This window comes from Pristis pectinata, chromosome 25 (genome assembly GCF_009764475.1).
Source record: "Pristis pectinata isolate sPriPec2 chromosome 25, sPriPec2.1.pri, whole genome shotgun sequence".
NCBI classification, from domain to species: Eukaryota; Metazoa; Chordata; class Chondrichthyes; order Rhinopristiformes; family Pristidae; genus Pristis; species Pristis pectinata.
The window spans coordinates 2,965,708-2,985,095 of NC_067429.1; the positions used below are offsets into that span (position 1 = coordinate 2,965,708).

The 19,388-nt window shown below is 45.1% G+C and overlaps 1 protein-coding gene across 2 annotated transcripts in view; it reads right to left on the reverse strand.

Moving 5' to 3' along the window:
• The window catches only part of skap1 (src kinase associated phosphoprotein 1), a 336,434-nt gene that overhangs the window by 233,755 nt on the left and 83,291 nt on the right, over window positions 1-19,388 (reverse strand). For both annotated transcript variants that reach the window (XM_052038694.1, XM_052038696.1), the window contains exon 4: window positions 13,793-13,912. In XM_052038694.1, the coding sequence (XP_051894654.1) occupies window positions 13,793-13,912 (120 nt within the window). The remainder of the gene's footprint in view (window positions 1-13,792; window positions 13,913-19,388) is intronic.

Genomic DNA, 19,388 nt, shown 5'->3' on the forward strand with positions numbered 1-19,388 from the left:
AAGCAGATTTAATTGCTCCTTAAAATCAATTCCTTACAGTCACCCAGCATTGTGGAGATGAACACCTATGCGTCCTGCACTAGCAAGCTGTCACGCCTATAGAATCTCCATTTATATTGTGAACAAAGCTTTGAGGCACCCAAGCAGTAACTGAAATTCCATTAATCTAATGCACCAAAGCCCAACACAAAAAAAAATCAAAACCTCATCTAGCATGGTACCTGGTAACAATAACCTCTGGGTGAACTCCCCTCTTAGTCTAGATCCAGTTATGGTTCTGTCATTAGTCAAGAGCTGCAGACAGCCAGGAGGGAGATTAATGCCACAGGGCCTGTGATTTTTTGCCAATCTTCCTTCTTATTTAGGGTGGGGAAGGGGAGGTGGGGGGTAGGGAGGGTTGCAATTTATGCAGAAGAGAGACAATCTGTTTACCATTCTGCTATCTAATGATATTCTTCTGCAATTATAAGTGAAGGGGCTCCGACTACAAAAAGAATTTAAAATAACCCTCAGCGCAAAGGTGCAGGTGACATGCAATTGGAAATGTGACTAATGTGTCTCAGCTTCCAAGTATTCAGTGCACCTCTCCACAGTGTGAGACTAAGTCACGGCCATAGGGAGGGGATGGCCGGGGGGTGGATGTGGGGGGGTGGGGGGTGTGGAAGAGAGTCTTCAGGGAATAGTGTGAACTTTTGAACCAGTGTTAAACATCCTGAGCCCAAGCTTCTGTGCGTTAATGTGGCCTGGATTGAATCCATTAACTGAGGAGATGGCAGGGGACAGTGCACCACAGCTAATTTTGCATGCACTACATACTTGGATAGACAGTTTGTAGCTTTAGATATGCATTGAATCTCTGCCTGATTAGTGACTTGCTTCTGATGTGCCACTTGGGGTGCTTTTGTTCTGCATGCAACGCTGATGAAATCTCTTCAGAAATTAAAACTGCATTGGAGATGAATAGCGCAATAATAATCTATAGATAAGGACAATTTGAAACATGCCGTTGAGGGAGTGATTAAAAAGGCAATCTGCAGCTTTGGAGAGGGAGCCCAGTTTCACTTCCTCGGGCTGCGGACTGTGGCAGGTAGTCTACATCTCTTGTCAAGTAATCTATTATGCATGAGAAGTTGTGCATTAGGTTACATTATTGCACGTGTACAGGATGCAACATTTCCCAGCAGTCAGGTACAAATCAATTCCCAATTGTCATCAATTACCATCATCATCACGGAAACATACACTGCAGGAGATGGCTCTTCAGCCCCTTGTATCTGCTCTGTGCTGGCCCTCCTGAGGGATCTGCTCAGTTAATCTCATTACCCTCTGATCTTTCTGCCCATAGACCTGCAAATGCAACCTGCCCCCTCCCGTCCTCTTCACTCCATGCCCAGCACCAGCAGAGTGCCACGTGACAGGTTCTAACAGGAATTTACTGCCTGCAAAACAAAAGGCCCAAAAAGTGAGTTATGAATTTGGTTAAACTGGAAACAGTGCAGAAAAGATTTACGAGGATGTTGCCAGGACTGGAGGGCCTGAGTTATAGGGACAGCTTGTCCAGGCTAGCCCTTTATTTCTTATAATGTAGGAGAATGAGGGGCGACTTTATAAAAGTGTTTAAAATTATGAAAAGGTGGATGGTAACAGACTTTTCCCCAGGGTAGGGGAGTCTAAAACGAGGGGGCTTAGGTTAAGTGTGAGAAGGGAAAGATTTGAAAGGGACCTGAGGGGCAACTTTTTCCACACAGAAGGTGGTGAGTATATGGAACAAGCTGCCAGAGGAAGTGGGTGAGGCAGGTACAACAGTATTTAAGAAGCACTTGGATAGGTACATGGAGGGGTGGGACTTAGGGGGAATAGAGACTGATCATAAGAAATTGAGACTAGCTGGGTGGGCACCGTGGTTGGCATGGGCTGGTTGGGCTTAAGGGCCTGTATCCATGCTGTATTGCTCTATAACTCTATGATTTAAATACACAAGAGCAACGCACATTAAACTTTCCTGCAGAGGACTTCCCAAAGCAAATTGTAGGAGCTGAATTGTGCCGGCTGTGGTCCGGAGCAGAGACGTGCCTGAAACCTAGCTGAGGGACCTGCATCTCCCACGCCACATCCCCCAGACCCAGTACAGGGGCAGAGACTGCTTCCTCCTGACTGGGTTCACTATCCCAGAGGCTGAATGTTTAATGCTTTTCATTATTTCTTAGTGCCTCAGTGTGATTTTGATCAATTCCTGTTTTTTCTATTACTCTAAATAACTTAAAACAACCTTAGTCACTTTTATATATTTCTGAATGTGATAGGCATTGAAGAAGTGTAACAAAGCTCCCCACCCCCACCCCCTGCCACACCCAGGAGCTGAAGCTCCACCTCTAGCTTGGCTGTTTGTCAAAGGCAGGCAGGCTATTCCTGGGTGGGGCTTCTGCAACATGTCACCTGAAGCCCACTGAGCCCTGTAAACTTGCTACACCTTGCCAGTACCTTCTGGGTTGTAGGTGAGCATGTATGTGTGGCCAAGAGGAAGCCAGTTTCAATTCTGCCTAGTCTTCTGTTTTGTCTATCCGTTGGCAGAATATGGATATTGCTGGCAAGGCCAGCATTTATTATCCATCCCTAAATACCCCTGGACTGAGGAGGCAGTCAATCACATGGTGAGTAGGGAGTCACGTGAGGGACAGCAGATTTGCTTTCTTCAGCAGTTGAGATACTGAGTATAAAAGTCAGGAAGTCACATTACAGCTGTACAAAACTTTGGTTTGGTCACATTTGGAGTACTGCGTGCAGTTCTGGTCACCGCATTACAGGAGGGTTTGGAGAGGGTACAGAAGAGGTTCAACAGGATGTTGCCTGGATCGTAGAGTATTAGCTATAGGGAAAGGTTGGACAAACTTGGATTGCTTTCTCTGGAGCATTGGAGGCTGAGGGGAGGCCTGATCAAAATATTTAAAATGATGAGAGGCATAGATAGGGTAGATGGTCAGAGCCTTTATCCCCAGGATGGAAATGTCAAATACTACAGGGCATGGGTTTTAGTCTGAGAGGGGGAAAGTTTAAAGGGAAATTTACAAGACAAGTTTCTTTACACAGAGTGTGATAGATGCCTGGAATGTACTGCTAGGGGAAGTGGTAGAAGCAGATACAATAGCAATCTTTAAGAAGCATTCAGACAGACATGAATGAGCAGGGAATGGAGGGATATGGATCATGTGCAGGCAGGTGGGATTAGTTTAGGCTGGTATCGTGGTCAGTGCAGACACGGTGGGCCAAAGGGCCTCTTCCTGTATTGTACTGTTCTCTGTTCGCAGAAATACATTTATGAACCAAATGGGCAATCTGCGGTATGGTGGGTGAAGGATGAGGTTAACGTCTCACTACCCCTTTCCCCCAAAAATTAGGTTAATTTAATTACCTGAATTTAATCTCCCCAGCTGAAGCGGGATCTGAACTTGTGGTCCAAACTCTGCCTGGTAGCCCAGTAATTTAACCACTGTTCTGCCATAACTAATGGATAGTAACAAGTGGTTAGAGAAAGTAATCATGTCATTTGCACACACTCTTTCAAGTTAATCCTTCACTTTACTGAAGGTTGTAATTAGAGGTTTCAGAACAACAGACCAAGGAATGTGCACTAGAACTTGCATTTATACTGTGTCATTAACATAGTAAGCCATCTCAAGGCTCTTCCCAGCACCAATACATAAGGAGGTATCAGGGTAAGTGACCAAAAGCCCTGGATACAGGGAGGTTTTTTAAGGAGCATCTTAAAAGGACAGAAGGGTGGAGAGGTTTGGGAATTCTGGAGCATGGGGCTCGGATGCTGAGGGCTGGTGGACTGCTGGAACTTGCGAATGTGTCTAACACAAGCACGCCAAAAAAAAGACGCAGGTGCTGGTATCTCATCAGCCCAGTGAACCTTGACCTCAACGTTTCCACTCCCCGACACCATAAAATCATGGCATTAACATCGCATCTGAAACTGGTTAAAACAAGGGTGACAACTTCAGTATTACTTGGCATTGTATTTGGTGAAACCAATAGTACTCCTGTAATATGAACACAAACAGGATTGTGCTAAATTTGTGCATGCAGCAAGAGTAATTGAAGATCACCTTGTTGAATGAAGCATTGCAATTGTGAACCCCCACTAATAAAGTTACTTGCAAACTCAGCTCATTTATAATTCTGATGAGCACCTGGTTTCAATCAGTGCACTCCACAAATGAGGAGGACCTCCCAAACCAGTAGTTTCCAGTAATTGGAAATATAAGGGCAGAGTGCACAGGACAACCCAACTCCAAATCCCCACATCCAAAATTGGACATGTAATCAGTTGATCTCTCACTGCAGTCCTGAAATTCCCTGTCCAATAGCCCTGTGAGGGTACCTGTACCACACAGTGGTTCAAGGTAAAGGACCCCAGCAACCATTCAAACATGGCATATGCCAGCCTTGCCAATCATATTGACATCCTAAGAATGGGTAGGACCAATTTTAGTTATTGCTAAGGATGTGCCACATCGTAATTCAGCTAGCAATATGAAAAGGTGATAATTAATTGTTACTGAAGTGCAATCATTTTTGGCACTGCTACACAGTTTTAACAGCAATTTCCCATTCGGGTGGAAATCAGTTTGTTTATGTTAGTCAGGTTCCGCAGAGATGAAACCAGAAAAACTTTGGAATTTATGCCTTAAAAGGAATATCAGAAGAGGTGATGAACAATGTTTGCATTAATAGTAAGCCTCTTGTTCAAATTCCCAAAGCATACAGCAAAAGATGATGCATTTTGCAAAGTGTAGGCAGTGCTGTTACATGAGCAACCACAGCAGCCAATCTGCGCAAAGCAACAACCCACAAACAGTAACGAGATAAATGTACAGGCATCTCCCATGGGCTGAGATTGAAGTATTGGCATGGAACGCAGTCAGAACTTCGCTGCTCCTCCTGAAAATAGGGCCTTGGACTTTCTGGATGAGGGGACATACAGGGCTAATGTCTCAATCAAATATGGTCCCTCACCAGCATTGTACTCCCTTCAAGAGGCACTGTTTCCTGTGGCTTCGGTGGAGGGAGGAGACTCTACAGTCAAGACTGTGAGGTCACAACCTGGGTCTGTCTGTCCCACTTTATTGGCAAGTGCTGATGGGGTTCTGGCTCCATTAGAATTTGTGGCTCCTCAGCTGGTTGAGGCAAGAACCAAAGACCATAATTACTAGGTTGGATGCAGGGGCCCAACCCTATAGTTGGCAGAGGATTTGACATGGCATCTCTGAACAGCATCCCCACTCACTCCGAAGACACCAGCACAAAGAAAACAGACAATTGGCTAACGGCCAGTTCCGTGAGGCGGGGGATCGATGCTAAAACAATCCACTCACCCTCATTACTCATTGTAAAAGTTATACATTGCTCATTGATCCACCTTAATAATTAGATGTCTAATTATGTTATTAGAAATGAATTAAAATGATCCAGAAGTGACTGTTAAGAATGTTTGTCCGAACAGAGAAATCATTATTTTGTGAAACTCAATTCCTTTCTTGTTGTCTTTTAGAATTTTGACACTGGTGTTCTTTTAAAGAAGAAAACCTAATGGAAAGGTATTAAAAAATACTTCCCTGCCCCTTTCCCTTCCACTCCATCCTATTCAAAGCACTCTCATTCAGTTTCCAATAAATCTTTTAGATTATCCTCCAAGGATTACACCAGATTTCTTTGGGAAAAAAAAAGCTAATTTTTCCTTTCTTTTTCTGTATGGCAAAATTAAACCAATTAATTTCAGTTTAAAGCCAGAGAGAGAGAGAAAAAGAAAAAAAAATGGGGGTATGCTTTAACCTTTTATTAGCCACAAGCTCAGAGGCACCCACATTCCCAGCCTTTAAACTGTTCAGAACTATCCTCTGCATTTAAATGCTGGAGTGAGTCTGTGGGTCACGGTGTGACAGCTCTATGTGAATGCTTAAAGGGTAGAACCAGTCACAAGGTGTCACCAGGACCTTAACAGGGGCTAATTACTCATTGGAATTTGTCCCACAGCCCCACTCACTTCAAAAGGTGCTGCTCGATGCTGGAGTTTGGTCCCCTTATTTCTTGAGGATTTTGGAACATCTGGCCTTGGTCTGGTGTTCGAGGCTAGACAATAAAATTCAAGACAAGCTCGAGGACAGCACCCTCTGTAATAACCTTCAGCCTCATTGAGTTCAGTAGCTTCTCAACATAACCACTGCTCCCACTTTCCTTTACAACAGGTGCTGGCAATGCCTCCTATGTTACCTTTTGTACCTCCTCTGTGCCCCCTCATCAGTACATGGCTTTGTTGATTTTTTGGGGGGTCTGGGTGAAGCTGGCAAGGTCAGCATTTATTGCCCATCCCCGACTCTCCAAGGAGCCAGTGATGGTGGTGATCTGCCTCTTGTTGCCTTTCACTATCGTTCAATAGCTCCTGCCCCTCACCTTTCCATCCTGCCCCCTTCTGCCCTGGCTCCATATTTGCTCTTTAAAAGGTTAAATCTCCTAGAACATAAAAAATTAGGAGCAGGAGATGGCCATTCAGCCCATCAAGCCTGCTCCCCTCCCTCAAGTTCTGAGGGAAGGTCATATTTCTCTCCCTGCAGACACTGCCTGACCTGCTGGATGGGGCTGTGGGACAAATTCCAATGAGTAATTAGCCCCTGTTAAGGTCCTGGTGACACCTTGTGACTGGTTCTACCCTTTAAGCATTCACATAGAGCTGTCACACCGTGACCCACAGACTCACTCCAGCATTTAAATGCAGAGGATAGTTCTGAACAGTTTAAAGGAAACCCACGCAGACACGGGGAGAACGTATAAACTCCTTACAGACAATGGCGGGAATTGAACCCGTGTCTCTGGCACTGTAATAGCGTTACGCTAACCACTACACTACTGTGCCTGCCAGGACCCAAGGGCCTGAGTTACAGGGAGGGGTTGGGCAGTCTGGAAATTTATTCATGTCTTTTTCTCAGGGAAAGGGAATCGAAAACCAGAGGGCATAAGTTTATGCTGAGAGGGGAAAGATTTAAAAGGGACCTGGAAGCAGTTGCTTCCACATAGAGGATGTTCGATATGTGGAAAGAGGTATCAGAAGAAGCCGTTGAGGCAAGTACAGTAACAACATTTAAAATACACTTGGACAGGTACATGAATAGGAAAGGTTTAGAGGGATATGGGTCAAACGTGGACAAATGGAACTAGCTTAGATGGGCATCATGGTCGGCAGGGACCAGTTGGACCGAAGGGCCCGTTTCTGTTCTGTATTACTCTGGTGGGAGGGGAGCAACAGATGTGCAACTGTCCAGTGTTGTCGGACTGCAGCGTTGAGGGGCTGGAGGAGGTTGCAGTGATGAGCGGGAGTGAGGAATTTCACTGCAGTAATACTAATTTTGAAATCTGTGTTGCCAGACAGAGAGCCAAGTTAAGTCAACAAACACAGGGGAGTTGGGGGAACTGGTGCAAGTCATGACACAGGCAGTGTCTTGGACAAGCTTAGGTTAACAGTGGGTGAAAGATGAGAGGCCAGACAGACTTGAGCAAAGTCCATCCATCAAACGATGGACATCTGTGGTATGTGTTGATCACGACAACTCCGGACGGTGCAATTAGACAAATGCACTCACATTCAGAGCCTTTCCATAATTTTCAAACACTGCTCTCTGAAGAAGTGTGTGATGGTTAATCCAACATTAGCACAAATCTCTCAGCAAAGCTCAACATTTGAGATCGGAAGGCTGCAGCACCAAGTAATTAAGCTTAATTTATTGGTGAAGTTTATTCTAACAGCTCTTTGAGTGTGTGTCAGTATTAGGACAGCTATAATCTGTCTGTTGCAGCTAGAACAATAAACACAGTGCAAAGTGGCTGTCACCACTACAGCCATTACTCCCTTTAATAAACAGCACACTGAAACAGAAGGCATTATCTCTGCGTCAGGACCCAGTTTCACATTGCACTCCAAATGCCTGGAAGATGTTGTAAGTCAGACGAGACTCATTAATACTTAGATATTGTGAATTCTGTTTTTTCCTTATGAACTTTGAACTGGTCAAAGTGTTCAGTGAGGATAAAAACAGCAGATCTTTAGAGTCATAGAGCAATACAGCACAGATACAGGCCCTTTGGCCCAGCCAGTCCATGCCAACCACAGTGCCTACCCAGCTAGTCCCAATTTCCTGCATTCGGCCCATATCCCTCCAAGCCCCGCCCCTCCATGTACCTATCCAAGTGCTTCTTAAATGATACTGTTGTACCTGCCTCACCCACTTCCTCTGGCAGCTCGTTCCATACACTCACCACACTCTGCATGAAAAAGTTGCCCCTCAGGTCCATTTTAAATCTTTCCCCTCTCACCCTAAACCTATGTCCCCTGGCTTTGAACTCCCCTACCCTGGGGGAAAAGACTGTTACTGTCCACCTTATCTGTGCCTCTCATAATTTTAAACACTTTAATGACATGGTAGCACCTACACTGAATACCCCTTCTTCTGTAATGCGGGAAATGCTTTTCCCAATTCATGTACAGCAAGGTCCCACAAATCACAATACATTAGAAAAAAACCTACATTTCTATGAAGACATTCACGTCCCTTTCAGTGCATCCTGAAGGCTTCACGATCAATAAATTGTGGTCACAACTGAAATGCAGGAAAACCACACCAAGCATCCCAAAATAGCAATGTGATAATGACCAGATAGTTTGTTCATTACCTAAATGATGATTAAGGGTTAATACTGACCAGGGATTGATTGGGATGAAGGGATCAAGTATAATCTATCCAAGTTTGCTGATGAGCTGCATGACAGTACGGGCTGTGCGGAACTGGCTTTGGGTGAACATGGGCAAGTTAATGAATGGAGACACATGAATGCTGGCATGAGCACTGAATTTTCAAACTCACTAACTGCTCTCCCTCTGTCCCTTTTCCTCCTCCTCCTGTTCACGTGGCCCCCACATCACCCTAACGTATCTTCCCTCCCCCACTCTCTCCATCTGCCCGTCACCCACACACCCCACCCACTGGTTCCCCTCCCCACCTCATTCCCTTTATTCCATGCCCCACCTTCCTCTCCTATCAGATTCCAGCATCTTCATCCATTTGTCCATTCCACCTATCAGTTCCCAGCTTCTGATGACACTCCCACTCTCCCCCCTCCCTCACCTGGATCCACCTATCACCTGCCAGCTCTTGCACCACCCCTTAACCCCCACCTCTTTATCTTCCCTCTTTCTCTCAGTCCCGATGAAGAGTCCCGACTCAAAACGTCGACTGTCCATTTCCCTCCATGGATGCTGCCTGACCCATTGAGTTCCTCCAGCTCCTTTGTGTGTCGGTCCGGGTTAATGAATGGATTCAAACACGGCTCATGGAATATCATCTGGAAAACTGTGAGGTTAGCCACTTTGGTGGAAAGAAACAGAGACGCGGAGCTTCTGATGAGAGATTGAAAGGATATTGGTAATCAAGGGCACCTGGGTTATCCTTGATCACAAATCATTGAAAGTTAACATGCAGGTACAACAAGCAATTGGGAAGGTGTGTTGGTCTTTATTGCAAAAGGAATTCAGTACAATAGCAGGGACATCCTACTCCAATTATTTAGGACTTTGGTGAGATGTTTCCTGGAATGCTGTGTACAGGTCTGATCTCCCTGCTTAGGGAAGACGTACTTGTGATGAAGATAGCACATTGAAGGTTCTCCAGGTTAAATCCTGGGATGGTGGGTTTGTCCTGAGAGCAGTTAAGCAGACTGGGCCTATAACTCTACCGAGATTAGAGGAATGAGAGATGATCTCAATGAAACAAATACATTTCTAATGAGGCTGACAGAGTAGATGTGGAGGTAATGGGGTTTCTCCTGATAGAGATGTCGAGATCGATGGATCAGAACCTCAAATTACAGGCTAGGCCTTTCAGAACAGAGAAAAGAAGAAATTTCCAAACTGAGAGATTGCTTCAAAATCCTCTGCCAAGAAGACTGTGGAGATGCAGTCACTGAGCACATGGAAGCCAGGGCTCGATAGATTTGTGGATATCATGGAATGTGAGGTTAGTGCAGGGAAGTGGCACTGAGGTAAAAGATCAATATTATCTCATGGAATGGTGGAGCAGGCAGAATGGGCCGAATGGCCTGCTCCTGCTATTTTTTTACGTCACTCTGTTTAGGCAGCAATGGGAACTCCTCTGCTTTCCTTTGAACTGATGCCATGGGATCTTCATGTGTGCTAATTGCTGCTCTTCACTGACACCAGGGAATATGCGGAGTTCTTTGTATTTATTCATGCGACAGGGCCATCGTTTCTTGCCTTTCCTTCGTTGCCTTTGAGCATTTCAGCTTGTCAAAGGGAAACGAAGAGTCAAGCTCATTGGTGTGGTCAGGAATTACGTGTAGGCCAGACCAGGCAAGTTTCCTTTCCTAAAAGGGCAATAATGAACCAGGCAGGCATTGTGACAATCCGATAATTTCATGGACACCATTACTGACACCACCTCTTTATTCCAAAGATATTTAAATATTTAAATTTAAATTCCTCAGCCCTTGCCTCTGGATGACTTGTGCAGTATATTAAACACATTAATGACTGTAAGGGTGGCCTGAAGTTGTGAAAGACAATGCAGAATGCAAGCACTTTCCATTCCATTATGAGCTGCATACCTCAGATGGGACAAACCTACGAACTCGCAGTCAAACTTGCAGCAGTGTGGAGATAGGAACGATGGTGTCCCCTCCCTCACACAGAGGGGCAACCTGGCCATGCCAACCAGAAGCCACCTTTTCATTGGATCATGGAGCCTTGTAACAGTTCATGGTCATCAGACAATCCTGTACGTTTCCCCTCTGGAAGCCATTGTGATTCATTCCTATCCTCGAATCTTGCAAATTTTCCAAATATTTAAATTTGGGTTTATTGTCATATGCACAAGTACGTGTATGCACAGGTGCAATGAAAAGCTTACTTGAAAGTGATTGAATCTGCTCCCACTGCCCTTGCAGGTAACTCATACCTGATCACAATAGCCCTCCTGGTGAATAGACAAAAGAAGATTCACCTCACCTCTACCCCTGTGCGGACAGTAGGACCTTAGTTGACCTACACAATCAAGCTGCCCATTGCATGTTGCCCTTGGGAGGAGGTAAAGGGCTAAAGGTTTAAGCAGGATGTCGTCAGTCTGCCTTGGAGGATTCATTATGTACACACGTCAGTTGGCAGTTTCTCCACATTGGAGGGCCCTCTCACATAACACCCGGTACACAGCATTATCAAATGACAACAGAATTCCATAGACACTTACACATGGATTAAAAATATTTTCTGAAGTTAAATTGACTTCTTTAAATATCCTAATTTAAGAGACCCAAAAGTGAAATGTTAGGGTTATCCCTCAAAACCTAATTTCAGATTAAATGTCACATTTAATAGATTGAGCTAATTATGTCTGAACAATGTCATTATTTCAATCTCCTTCCCCACTATTAACTTTAGGTGATAATTTCAGACACCACCTCTTCCTTGGTATCCAGTAGACAATTTATGAACTCTGGTAGATTTGCCATCGAGAGGTTGGGTGTTATTAAATAGGAGTGGCTACGGGAGTATCTAAAATCTGAGATTTGCGTTTAACACTGCTGCTGCAACCCCATCTTGGAACCGTTAGCAAGCTGAAAACTCGCTCTCTTTCACATTACCCCAGTTCATCAGGTTACATCAACATAGAGGTGGGTTTGCCCTCTGGATTTTTGCTGAGTACAGGTTTGAACAGCTAACAGAGATAACATAGATTGATCTTGGTTTGCCTTGACATAACTGAATAGTGGAGCAAGTTCAATGAAACCTTCAACAAGTTGGTCTTGTGTTAACAAAAAGCTGTTCACCACAGGCAAGCACCACTGCTTTAGTATCCTTACTTAGAGATGTCACATGACTGTTGCATTTGGAAATTCAACTGGATGAGGAGTAGCTGAGGTTCTTGCCAAGACCCAAACCCTCTAGCCTCTTGGTACACTCAATGACATCTTCCAAAATTCCATGCATTCCAAAATGGTCCCCACAGACTGGAAGGTAGCACATATTAATCCTGCTATTTAAGAAAGGAAGGAGAGATGAAAGAGGGAATGATATACTGGTTAGGCTGATGACAGTGGGAGGAAAAAATGGTAACAGCACACGAAGAAAGGATGAATAGGACTGGGCAGAGTCAACATAGATTTATAAATATGGAAATCATTTTTGACCAATCTGTTAGAACTTAGGTTGTAACCTTCAATAGATAAAGGGAGAACCAGTAAACATGGAGCATTTGAGACTTTCAGAAGGCCTTCAGTAATGAGCCACACAAGAGATAATTAAACAAGGTTCGAGCTGACAGTATTGAGGGTAATATGGAGCCATGGATCGAGCATTGGGCGATGGTCAGAAAAAAACGAGTAGGACTAAACCGGGTTATTTTTGGGTTGAGAAGTTATTGGGATCAATGCTGGGGTCCCAGCTAGGATCCACTTACCTCTGGGGGAGTGTGACTGAGACTCACTTGAATGATTCCTGAGGGGCAAGGATGATCCTACAAGAAGTGATTGACTGGAAGCGATTGATTGATTAAGAAGTTATTGGAGTTCAGAAGAACTGATAACTTAGAAAGTTTTAAAGTTTGGAGGCTGAGGGTGGAGAGACTAGAACAGAGGGCACAGTCTCAGAATAGGGGCTCGGCCATTCACCGCTGAGAAGAGGAGAAGTTTTCTTGGGGATTGTGAATCTTTGAAATTCTCTCCCGTATTGGGCTGTGGAATATAGTCAAGACTGAGATCGACCAATCTTTGACCACTTTGGGAAGTGAATAGAACAGTCATGCTGTTGTTGGTCAGCCAGCAGACTTGGCCACGTGGCCAACTTCTGCTCTTATTTCATTTGTTGTGAGGTTACAAGTATTGCCACGAGGACGACAGCGAGCTCGGAACCCACCTTAAAGGGTCAACGCTTTGAAAGGAAGGAAGCGTGAAAGGAGCACGATTTGCAGAAATCATCCGTTTCTTAAGTCTGGCCTTGGTTTGTACACTGGAGGACAGCTGATGACTACTGACAGACGCAGTGCTGCCTGGTCATCCTGACCGTCAGTGTAAACAAGGCCAGGCTCCAGGAGGCAGAGTGTAGGGTAGGGCAAGGCAACGTGGACAAAGCACATTGGACCCTTGTGTTTGGACTGGCTTTAACAGTAGAGACTGACTCTCCACATACAGTACAAGAGAGGAACATGTATATACACCCACTCACCCACATACATATCCGTGCGCACGCGCGCGCACACACACACACACACAGAGGATATGTAATAGAGAAATCCTTAATCCATTCTTATTTCCAAAATTAAATCCAACATTTTCTTAAAAACCATGATGAAAGCAATGGCTCAGTTATTAGGAATGATCCATGGTGTGAACAGCCAGCTGACCTGGGTGCAGAGGCATGATATCAGTTCATTTCTTCCCCACCCTTTAAATCATTTCAGCCCCAGGGCCAACACACAGCTCGAGCTCAGCTCCCTCCTCCTGCCCGGCGGAGATGACAGGTCATAGGTCTCCTGGACCCGGCGAAGAAGGCACCAGAGCTATCTCTCCTCATACCTCACCCCTCAACAGATAAACATCCCTTAACCCTGCTGCTGACAGCCAGCTTATCATCGGTCTCTGGCGGATCAGTATCAGAGTGACCCAAGAGGTCGAAACTGCACGGCCAGGCTCACATACTGATGTCAGTGGAGAGAGAAGGAAAAATCCTACATACCATCTTCCTGGTTGTCTGAGGTGACTGAAACATTGTCTGAGAAGCCTGATGGAGCGTGGGTCAGACTCTGGTTATCATCAGAACTGTCCTCCTGTCTTGACCCCCAGTCACCAGCTTCTCCTGTCACAGAGAGAGACACAAAGAGAGAAAAGGCAAATTAAAAATGCTGCACAGAACTGGTCAGAAAATTCAAAAATAACAAACTAATCACACCGTCCCATCAATTAGGCTTTCTCGAATCCAACCATCGCTAGTAATTAGTGCGCAGTTCTGGGGGCCGGCAGTAACTAACCACGGAAGGGAAATACTTTTCAACAACAAAGACGTTGTAGCTGTTGTGAATTTGAATAATCTCAAACAAATGCATGTTCTCGACTGTTCCAGACCATCTTGTTTACAGAATGAGTAATTGAGCTTGAAACAATATTGAGCTCTTGCGGCCGAATTAATGTGCACAGTTGTTGCTGCCACACTGCTCAGCAACAGGACCTCTGCTAATGTGGACTCAGTTCCACACCACAATGCAAAACTTGCAGAAAATCTGGCAGCCAATTCACACACAGAAAGATCCCACAAAGGAGCAACATGATATTGACCAGAGGTTTTGTTTGTCAGCAATGTACGTTCTCCTCATGTGTCTACGTGGGTTTCCTCCCACATTCCAAAGATGTACAGGTTAGGAGCTGTGGGCATGCTTTGTTGGTGCTGGAAAAGTGGCGACACTTGTGGGCTGCCCCCAGCACATTCTCAGTAACGCAAAAAGATGCACTTCACCGTGTGTTTCGGTGTACCTGTGACTAATAAATAAATATCTAAATATTGACAAAGGAATAAACATTGGCCAGTCCTTGTTCTTGCTCAGGACAGGGCCTTGGAATCATTTACTTCCATCTGTGGGACAGATGGGGCTTCCTTTAGTGAAAGTTGGCACCTCAACAGTGAAGTACACTTTCAGTATTGCACTGGAAGCAATGGCCTGGATTCTGTGAAAGCCCCCAGACTGTGACTTGAACCTTCTGATCCAGAGACAAGAGTAACACTCACTGAGCCATAGGTAACTCATTTTGGACTATCCTGTGTCATAATTCACATTAAGTGGTGACAGAACATTTATTTTTAAACGTATGTTCAGACCCAACACAAAATGAATCTCAAATAAGTGCTGGAAACACTCAGCAGGTAAAGCAGCATCTGTGCATAGAGAAACACAGTTCATTAGACATTAGACAAGTCAAAGACCCTTCTGATGATACTGCCTGACCTGATGACAGGCATGGACAGGATCTTTTTCGCAGTGTAAAAACGTCAAACACTAGAAGACATGCTCTTAAGGTGAGGGGAGGAAAGTTCAAAGGAGGTGTGCGGGGCAAGTTTTTTTTTCCCCACACAGAGAGTGGTGGGTGCCTGGAATGCGCTGCCAGGGGTGGTGGTGGTGGCAGATACGATCGTGGCATTTACGAGGCCTTTAGATAGACACATGAACATACAGGGAATGGAGGGATATGGATCATGGACAGGCAGAAGAGGTTTAATTTGGCATCGTGTTTGGCAAAGATATTGTGTCTGTTCCTGTGCTGTACTGTTCTATGTTTTATGATGAGTGTTTCCAACATTTTCTGATTTTATTTCAGATTTCCATCATCTGCAGCTTTTTGCCTTTCACAAAGTGGACCTGGTCTACAACTTGAACACAAAATGTGGGTGGGTTACTGACAGATGCAACACCGTTCAATTGAGATTTTGAATCGAGACCCTCATATTCTAGTTCAGGTGGATGCTCTGCCATTATCTGTGGTATTCTACCTGACATTATCCACTCAACCAACTTCACAGATTGGTGTTGGTATTGGTTTATTATTGTCACTTGTACTCAGGTACAGTGAAAAGCTGGTCTTACAAACTGATCGTACAGGACAATTCATTACACAGTGCAGTTACATTGAGTTAGTACAGAGTGCATTGAGGTAGTACAGGTAAAAACAGTAACAGTACAGAGTAGAGTGTCACAGCTACAGAGAAAGTGCAGTGCAATAAGGTGCAAGGTCATAACAAGGTAGATGATGAGGTCATAGTCCATCACACTGTATAAGGGAAATGTTCAATAGTTTTATCACAGTGGGGTAGAAGCTGTCCTTAAGTCTGGTGGTACGTGCCCTCAGGCTCCTGTATCTTCTACCTGATGGAAGAGGAGAGAAGAGAGAATGTTCCGGGTGGGTGGAGTCTTTGATTATGCTGGCTGCTACACCAAGACAATGAGAGGTTAAAGACAGAGTCCAAGGAGGGGAGGTTGGTGTCCGTGATGCACTGGGCTGTGTCCACAACTCTCTGCAGCTTCTTGCGGTCTTGAGGCAGAGCAGTTGCCATACCAAGCCGTGATACATCCAGATAGGATGCTTTCTATGGTGCATCAATAAAAATTGGTGAGAGTCAAAGGGGACAGACCAAATTTCTTTAGCCTCCTGAGGAAGTAGAGGTGCTGGTGAGCTTTCTTGGCTGTGGCATCTACGTAATTTGACCAGGACAGGCTGTTGGTGATGTTCACTCCCAGGAACTTGAAGCTGTCAACCCTTTCAACCTCAGCACCATTGATGTAGACAGGTGCAATCACATCACCTGTGGAAGTGAATTCTGGATAATTCAGTCTCTCCTCATTCCCTGCATTGTAACAACCACCTGCATGTAAACAGATTATTGCAACAGTGTAGGGGGAGCTTGTGTCTTCCTCGAGTTCAATAGCTGCCTGAGACAGTAACAACAGAGTTTATCACAATCAGACTCTCAGTTTGGGCTTGGAAATTTTTCCTTGCTCACTTCAGGAAGATGCATCACGGCTTGGTATGGCAACTGCTCTGCCCAAGACCGGCAGAAACTGCAGACTTGTGAACGCAGCCCAGTCTATCACAAAAACCAGCCTCCCCTCCATAGACTCTGTCTACACTTCCTGCAACCTCAGGAAAGCAGCCAACATAATCAAAGACATCTCCCACCCCGGCCATTCTCTCTTCTCTCCCCTCCCACTGGGCAGAAGATACAAAAGCTTGAAAATACACACCACCAGGCTCAAGGGTGGCTTCTATCCTGCTGTTATAAGACTCTTGAACGGACCTCTTGTACTATAAAGATGAAATCTTTATCTCTTGGTCTACCTCTTTATAGCACCTTATTGTCTGCCTGCACTGCACCTTCTCTGTAGCTGTAACACTATATTCTGCATACTGTTTTGTCCCCCTTTTGTACTACCTCGATGTACTTATGTACGGAATGATCTGTCTGGTTGGCATGCAAAACAACAGCTTTTCACTGTATCTCACTACATGTGACAATAATAAACCAATTACCAGTTACCAGTGTGACAGGACCTGCTCACCATACTCTGCTTCTGAGATTCAGTGCCAATGCATCAGCAGAAGCAGACTCTGACAACAGTGGGACAGCATTTCTGGGTTAGAGCTCCAGGTGGAGTCACTGCTCCACTGTGCAGTGAGTGAGCGAGGACAGATTCCAGCCCCACTGTCGATCATAGACCCAAGCCCAAGGCAGGAAACCCTCCAGGGGGAAGATAGACATGAAAAGCTCCTCCCTCCTTAAAACACCCTGCACCTGTGCCTTCCACAAAACTATCCTAAAATGCTACTTTCCAAAGGAAAGCCATCTAATTCACATTAGAAAGAATCAATACAAACTGTTTGCACCATCTCCCCAGGGAGCCCTTTCCATAGATTATAAACTCACTCACTGAAATAATCTCTCTGCAGATTAGTTTTAAATTTGCCCCTTTGAGCACCAGTCAAGCCCTCGACTTCAGGTGCACTGAGTGCCCAAGCTTGGAGAGTATGACACGGAGTCAAAATTAAACAGACATCCCCAAACCCCAATCCTTCCCAATCGACTTCCCAACCCCACCTTCACTTTTTTCTTTTTAAACAGAGAAGCTGTGCTATTATTTTGTATATAAAAAAAATATACAGAATAAACATGGAATAAACAGAATAAAAACAGAAAAGGGTTCTGACTAGTTGCATCACAGCCTGGTACAGAGGCTCCAATGCACAGAATCGTAAGAGGCTGTGGAGGGTTGTAGACTCAGCCAGCTCCATCACGGGCACAACCCTCCCCACCATCGAGCACATCTTCAAGAGGCGTTGTCTCAAAAAGGCAGCATCCATCACTAAGGACCCTCACCACTTGGGACATGCCCTCTTCACGTTACTACCATCGGGGAGGAGGTACAGGAGCCCGAAGACCCACACTCAATGTTTCAGCTACAGCTTCTTCCCCTCTGCCATCAGATTTCTGAATGATCCTTGAACCCATGAACACTACCTCGTTATTCCTCTTTTGCACTATTTATTCTAATTTATAGTAATTTTTAAGTCTTTGCACTGTATTGCTGCTGCAAAACAAATTTTATGACATACAAGTCAGTGATAATAAACCTGATTCTGAAACACAATGCAAAACTTTTTATATTCATGGCCAATACATTCAGTAGTGTTAACTTATATTTTTAAAACCATTGCACCATTGCCACTCATGTGACTCCCCTGGGGTGATGCACCATTTCAATGTTTGAGGGGCTTCCCCACCCAACTCAGCCCCTCCATGTGTGGTAGTGGAAGGAGTCCAGGCTGTGGATCAAGCCAAAGCCTCACCTTCAGATGGCTGGTGTAAAGGGAAGGGAGGAGACTGGCAGGATTCCCTATTGGATCACCCCGGAGAGCATGGGGTACAGTAACACCCTCAGCAGTACAGGACATGGAAGGTGGGGCAATGGTGCTGAACCCCGACATTCGGAGTCAGTAAGGCCAGGATTCCTCAGTGCAGGCCACACCTGGCAATGCCGAATGGACCAGTGAACTCTCTTGTCCCAGTGATCTTTCCTCAGCTTTGCTTGTAGTTTGTTCATTGGTTTATTACTGTCACATGTACCGGGGTACAGTGAAAAACTTTGTTTTGCATGCCATCCATACAGGTCATTTCACTACACAGTTCATTGAGGTAGTACAAGGGAAAACAATAACAGAGTGCAGAATAAAGTGTTACAGTTACAGAGGAAGTGCGGTGCAGGCAGACAATAAGGTGCAAGACCATAATGAAGTAGATTATGAGGTCAAGAGTCCATCTTATCGTACTAGGGAACCATTCAATTGTCTTATGACAGCAGGATAGAAGCTGTCCTTGAGCCTGGTGGTACGTGCTTTCAGACTTTTGTGTCTTCTGGCCGATGGGAGAGGGGAGAAGAGAGAATGTCCGGGTTGGGGGTGTTAGTGCTCTCTATTTCCCTGGGTTTCAGGGTCCTGCAGAGATGTCCCACTTTTTTTGTTACAAATCTTTATTTCCTAATTCTCAGGCTGCCTGTACGAATCTGTACTCCGGGTGTACGTAGAACATTGGAAGCTTTTGTCCCTGTTTGGATAATTAAAAGAGAAGTCCCTCAAACACAGGCTAGAGTTCAACCCGTATATCTGGTCATTGGGCTCCTGGTGCAGAGGGTGAGTAGGTCGATTGAGGGACCTCCACATCGGTCTCCTCCTGGCCCTGGTCAAGATGGCCATTCAATCATCCTCAGGGTGGGGCATGGGGAGGGGGTCCTTAT